At 46.0% G+C, this 6,535-nt stretch overlaps 1 protein-coding gene across 1 annotated transcript in view; it reads right to left on the minus strand.

The window, feature by feature from the left end:
- Window positions 1-5,720, minus strand: part of LOC138847593 (titin-like) — a 21,056-nt gene extending 15,336 nt beyond the window's left edge. The window contains exons 1-3 of the mRNA XM_070066769.1: window positions 5,585-5,720; window positions 4,566-4,657; window positions 4,013-4,106 (exon numbers count right to left, since the gene is read on the minus strand). Coding sequence (XP_069922870.1) covers window positions 4,013-4,106; window positions 4,566-4,649 — 178 coding nt within the window. The 5' untranslated portion in view covers window positions 4,650-4,657; window positions 5,585-5,720. The remainder of the gene's footprint in view (window positions 1-4,012; window positions 4,107-4,565; window positions 4,658-5,584) is intronic.
- Between the last annotated feature and the right edge of the window lie 815 nt (window positions 5,721-6,535).

A 6,535-nucleotide genomic window follows, 5' to 3' on the forward strand; every position in this document is an offset into this window, starting at 1 on the left:
GGCTAAGCACCCTGTGTCTGATTAGTATTTAGATTCCAGAACCTGAATTGTGACATGCATGCAGAGGTTCCAATAAGTATGGCATGCAGAAAGGTGTAATAAACAATCGAAATCTCTTCTTTACAAGGTCAGCAGTAGGTGCCAGCGTTGTGATGTATTGGCACAGTGGTTAAAGCCGCAACCTGCTACGCTGGCATTCCTTAAGGGCGCTGGTTCAAGTACTGGCTGTTCCACTTCTGATCCCGCTCCCTGATAATGCACCTGGTAAAGCAGCAGAGGATGGTCCAAGTACGTGGATCCCTGCACTCCGTGGGAAACCTGGAAGCTCCTTGCTCCTGGCTATGTACCCACACAGCTCCAGCCATTGTGGCCATTTGAGGAGTGAACCAGTACACAGGACATCTCTTTGTTTCTCTCCCTCTAAAACTCTGCCTTTCAAATAAATAGATAAATCCTCAAAAATAAATAAAAATGCATCAGGGAAGTTATTTGGTCTAGCTCTTCAGCCACCAGTTAGGAGGCCCACATGCCCTATTACCACTATGGTGACTTTGACATCAGCACAGCAAAGTCATGACTGCACTCCCGGTTTTACTACTGTCTGATTCACAAGAACTAAGATATAAAATCCACCAAGATAGCCATCAACAGATGAAGTCATAAGGAAAATGTGGTTCTTATACACAACGGAATATTATTCAGCCATAAAAATAACGATATCCTCTCACTTGCCCTGAACAGTATGGAAGTGGACGGTATCAAATTAAGGGAAATAAGTCAGAATCAGGAAGACAATCACCACATATATCAAACCATATGTGGAAGCTGCAAAATCATTGTTAAAGACATATATTTGTTTGAAAGTGAGAGAGAGAGAGAGAGAGAGAGAGAAACTTCTCCCACCTAGCGATTCACTCCCCAAATGGCCTCAATAGCCATGTCTGGTCCATACAGGAGACAGGACTCAGGACCTCCATACTCGTCTCCCTGCTGTGTTGCAGGGGCCCAACAACTTGAGACATTCTCTGCTGCCCTGGAAGCTGCTTCAAAAGGAAGCACATCACCCAGAAGACTGATAGAGGAAGCCAGCCTCATAGGTGGTATCTCAACCCAATTCACAACATCAAGCTGCTACAAGATAATTTTTGGTCTTTAAAAAATATGTATTTATATGAAAGGCATGGTTACAGAGAGAGACAGAGAACGAGACGGTGGGGAGGTAGGAGGGAGAGAGGGAGGGGAGAGAGGGAGAGAGGGAGAGGGAGGGGGGGAGAGAGAGAAAGAGAGAGGGAGAGAGAGATCGTCCATTGGTTGGTTCACCCTCCCCCAAATGGCCATAACACCCAGGTCTGTGCCAGGTTGAATCAGGAGCCTGGAACACTATCTAGGTCTCCCACATGAGTAGCAAGGGCACAGGCACTTGGCATTCCCAGGTGCTTTTGCAAGAAGCTGGTTCAGCAGTGATGTAGCCTGGACTCAAACTGATGCTCATATGGGATGACCAACTCACATGTGCTAGTGTAACCCCTGAGCAACGACAGTAGCCTCAGTTATTTGATCAGAATACAGAATAGTGATGACTAGAGGCTGGGCAAGTTTGGGGGTAGGTGTATTGGATAAACGATATTAATATACAGCCAGAGATCAGGAATAAGTGCCAGTGTTGCACTGCACAGCTGTATGACCGTAATTATCAATAGCCCATTATATATTCCATGAATGCATCAAAGGGAAGAAGTTTGGGGCTCCAAACACAGGATGAATATAAGGACATCGAAATGTCACCTGCTTTAAATTGACTGGTACACATTCTGTACATCTCTTGAAGATTTCTTTTTTTTTTTTATTTGACAGATAGAGTTAGACAGTGAGAGAGAGACAAAGGTCTTCCTTCCGTTGGTTCACCCCCCAAATGGCCGCTACAGCCGGAGCTACGCCGATCCGAAGCCAGGAGCCGGGTGCTTCCTCCTGGTCTCCCATGCGGGTGCAGGGGCCCAAGCACTTGGGCCATCCTCCACTGCCCTCCCGGGCCACAGCAGAGAGCTGGACTGGAAGAGGAGCAACTGGGACTAGAACCTCTGTACATCTCTTGAAATGTCACACTCTCACCACAGATACCTCAAGCTCTGGAGTGTGGTCAAACAATAAAAATATATTTAAGGAGGAGATGGTAATGTTAAATAACCTGGTTTGACCAACATTCAATGAATACATGTGCCCATTTATTGCAGTGTACCCAATAAACATACACAAATATAATCAAGTAGCTAAAAATGTAATTAAAATGCCATGGTCATGAATGATAAAATTGGAAAGACCCATGCAAATTAAAGGGAGCTAAATGTACATTACAAAGACAATGCACTGGACTCTAATTGAGAAAAAATTACACAAAGGAAATTGTTGAGACCTCAGAGATATTTCAATGTAGACAGTATCTTTTTTAAAAAAAAATATTTATTTGATAAGTGACAGAGGAGGGAAAGACCTTCAATCCACTGGTTCAGTCCCCAAATGCCTTCAACAGACAGGGCTGGACCAAACTAAAGCCAGGAGGCAAGAACTCCACCTAGGCCTCCTACATGGGTGGCATGTACATTATTAAGCATGCAGAGTACAATGCTGAATCGTGTAGACAGTATCTTAAATTCTTGCATTATTGAACCGTTAAATGTCCTGGATTCTCTAAGTATGCCATGGTTATCGAAAGAAATACTTTTCCACTTTTCTTGGATATGCACACAAGGAGAGTAAAGGGACTTCATAAGAACTGAAAATCAGGGGCCAGCGCTCTGGCGCAATGCGTTAACGCCCTGGCCTGAAGCGCCAGCATCCCATATGGGCGTCGGTTCGAGTCCCGGCTGCTCCACTTCAGATCCCGCTCTCTGCTGTGGCCTGGGAAAGCAGTAGAAGATGGCCCAAGTCCTTGGGCCCCTGCACCCGCGTGGGAGACCTGGAGGAAGCTCCTGGTTCCTGCCTTCGGATCGGCGCAGCTCCGGCCGTTGTGGCCATCTGGGGAGTGAACCAGCGGATGGAAGACCTCTCTCTCTCTCTCTCTCTCTCTCTCTCTCTCTCTCTGTCTCTGCCTCTCCTCTCTCTGTGTAACTCTGACTTTCGAATAAATAAATAAATCTTTAAAAAAAGAATTGAAAATCAATCTAAATCATTCTGTGTTAATAAAAAAGGCAGTAAGGACAAAACTTTATACACATTACGATACACAGATAATCAGGACACAAGGGAGACAAATAGAAGGGCAGTGGGGGTGGGAGGGAGTGAGGGTGAGGCAGGAAGAAAACGGAGAAAACCCTGCATAGCTTAAAGCATAAAAATTAGTGAATATAGATGAAAACTCCATGTAACATAATTGTATCATGATAAGTTTTGTGCAAACTTAGGTTTCCAAAATATAAACTAAAAATGCAGGATTATGCAATAAGGCAGCACAGACATTTGTGTTATGCACTTAATAAAAGCCATTCACTTTTCACACAAAAACATAGGTGATGGGAATATTACAACGTGCAGAATGAAGGAAAGATGTGACTCAGCCAGCCAAGTGCTCTTTGGTAAAGGACACACTACCTGAGCCTCGGTTTTCTCCTGTAGACAGCGTGCCAACATCCCTGTGTACCCAAGTGTTATACATGTACGCTGACCACGCGTTCCTCACATGCCATGAAAAATAGGCAGTCTCTTGAGAACATGGCTACAAAAGAGTACATGCTTTTAGGACAAAAACGAAATGGTATGCTTTGGCACCCGGTGGAGAGGCCTGGCAAGGAAGGTATTCTGAAGCAGTCAAAGTAGGTCTTGAAGGAAAGAGAAATTCCTTAGAGCGAGGCAACACACTAAGCTGTAAACGATACTCTTCACCTTTCCACCCAGCGTTCAGGACATGTTTGAGACACGTGAGACATGTTTTCATGCCTCCTGATACTGAGTGTGCCCTGTTGCATGAGGGACATGCACACCTCACCCCCAAAGGCATTTTACTTCCCCTGCCCTTTACCTTCAGCCTCAGGTGCTTCCTCATCTTCCACATCCTCATCATATGGAATGTTCCCCTCTTCAAGTAGAAAATCTTCATCCTCAAACAGCAAGGTCTATTGGAATGAGTGCAGGTAAATAAAATGTTTTTGCTCTAATACATGTAATAACTCTATATAAAGCACAGGTACATATCATGGTCATCAAAGACAGATTTCCAACACAATCCTACACACTTATATTCTTAATAAAGTGACTCACCCTTCAGAGAGATGTCTCCCAGGACAGATGCCACCAATGATTTTAAAGTTATTTTTATCTATGCTGGGATGGACGTCTGTTGCATAGCGTAAGCATGGCTGTGGAGTCCCTGGTTATATTTCCCAGGAACCTAAGAACATCCACCCTGGACACAGCAGAATGAGAACCTCCTGGACCAACGTTTCTTTCCTGAGACCCACTGTCACCCATTACCCACACGGATGACCTACATCAGCAGCATATCTGTATCACTTAGTCACCTTCCGTGAAAAGTGAATTTATCAACAGAAATCATCATAAGTTAAAGCACTCACCTCCTCAGGCTCAATTGGCTCTTGGATCCATGCTGCTATGTCTTCTGCTGTAACTGAAGATGCTGATTTCATTCTCTCAATCATGTTTTGCACTGAAAGCAGAACATTATGATTTGGAAAATACACTTAAGACAATTGCTGTATTTATATTTGTCTCCACAGCCTAGTGTCCTCCTGTAATTATGAAAAAGTTTTGAATGCATTTGCAAAACAAGTCCCAAATTGGGTGTATGTTTTCCGTTTTTCTGCAAGTCGGCAATCATATTGATGCTGGCCAGTCTGGCAAAGAACGTTCTTAAGGCAAATGGCCACAACGGGCCATTTGTGATGACATCCGTCACACATCGGGATACCCCATCATGCAGACTGTTGGGAGAACACCACCAGGGAGAGAAAACTCAGGGCAGCAGACTTTTTGGTTGGCTTTTGAGGGTTTCTAGTCTAATCTCACACACGAGGCCCATTTGCCTCAGATGAGGCGGTTTCGTTGGAGTGTCCAGCTTCCATCCTTCCTCCTAGCAGTTTCTCTGCATGGTCCAAGGCAGAGGTGAGAAGCTGGGGTACGGACCGATGGGCACACCCCTCACCGGGCACCTCTGCCTGACCCCTCACTGAACTCGGAGATGCTGACATCACCCCACTGTCTCCAGGCCCGATGCCCTGCCCTCTGCACCTGCCAGGACTTCTGCCCGCCTGGGTCTCCACTGAGGATTCGGCAATCTGGCCTCTGCGAGCCACTCCAGGAGCCACTGGAGTGCAGACTTCTCGAACGGCCTTCCCGGCCCTTTCCCTAACTTCACGTGACCCCGCTCCTGTCCGAGGGCCACCTTCCTTTGTTTTCGGGCCTCACTACAAACATCAGGCACATGGCGCCAGCGCCACCAGTGAGAAACACATCGTCTTCGAAGTGTTTTCTCCTCCTCTGGGACCACACGTCACATCACCCAATCCCGTGAAACCGCGTGGCGTTCTCAAATGCATTCACATTTAAATCGACCAGAGGACTCATGAGGACCTACCTGAATAGTCTCAAGAGGAAAGATGATTGCAGCAAACGGCTCGCGTGCCACGCGTCTGCACAGAGAACGCCAACGGGAAGGCGCATGCGCAAGAAGACAAGTGCAGCAGTGAGTTTGCGCACTGCGTCAGACAGCTGTGGGTGGGTCTTGGAGTTTTCCAGCCTCGGCAGACGCGGAAGTACAAGCTGTCCCATGTTTGTTTTCAGCGGGAGCAAAGTGTTCGTTTTCAGCCCAGTCTTTCTTTGTCTCCCAGGAACTCTGGGGACAGACAACTCTTATGTTTCCCTTTGGTAAGGCTATGCATCTTGAGAACTGTTTTGATACGAGCAGGTTTAAAGGTATTAATACCTCTTTTGATATCTGCTTTTCATCAGTGCTTTCCTTCCCAATTGTGGTTACTTTGTTGTATGGGTGTTTTCATGCTTCCTGATAAAGTGGACCTTGTGATGCAATGGAGACAGTTTAGGAGGGAAGGTCCTGCCACCTAGGTGGGTTTCCTGGATCAAATCACAATCTCCCGGCTTTTGATCCCCGCTGTCTGGACAATTGTGGGCATTTGGTGTGTGAGTGGATAGTAGTGCTCTCTTTCTCTCTCGTGTCTGTCTCCCTCTTGAATAATGCTTATGAACTACAAGAAGCAAGAAAATAGTCAATAATTTCAGGAAAAATGATGCCAGCAGCCAACAAAGTAACCACAATTGGGAAGGAAAGCACTGATGAAAAGCAGATATCAAAAGAGGTATTAATACCTTTAAACCTGCTCGTATCAAAACAGTTCTCAAGATGCATAGCCTTACCAAAGGGAAACATAAGAGTTGTCTGTCCCCAGAGTTCCTGGGAGACAAAGAAAGACTGGGCTGAAAACGAACACTTTGCTCCCGCTGAAAACAAACATGGGACAGCTTGTACTTCCGCGTCTGCCGAGGCTGGAAAACTCCAAGACCCACCCAC

This window comes from Oryctolagus cuniculus, chromosome X (genome assembly GCF_964237555.1).
Source record: "Oryctolagus cuniculus chromosome X, mOryCun1.1, whole genome shotgun sequence".
Lineage (NCBI taxonomy): Eukaryota > Metazoa > Chordata > Mammalia > Lagomorpha > Leporidae > Oryctolagus > Oryctolagus cuniculus.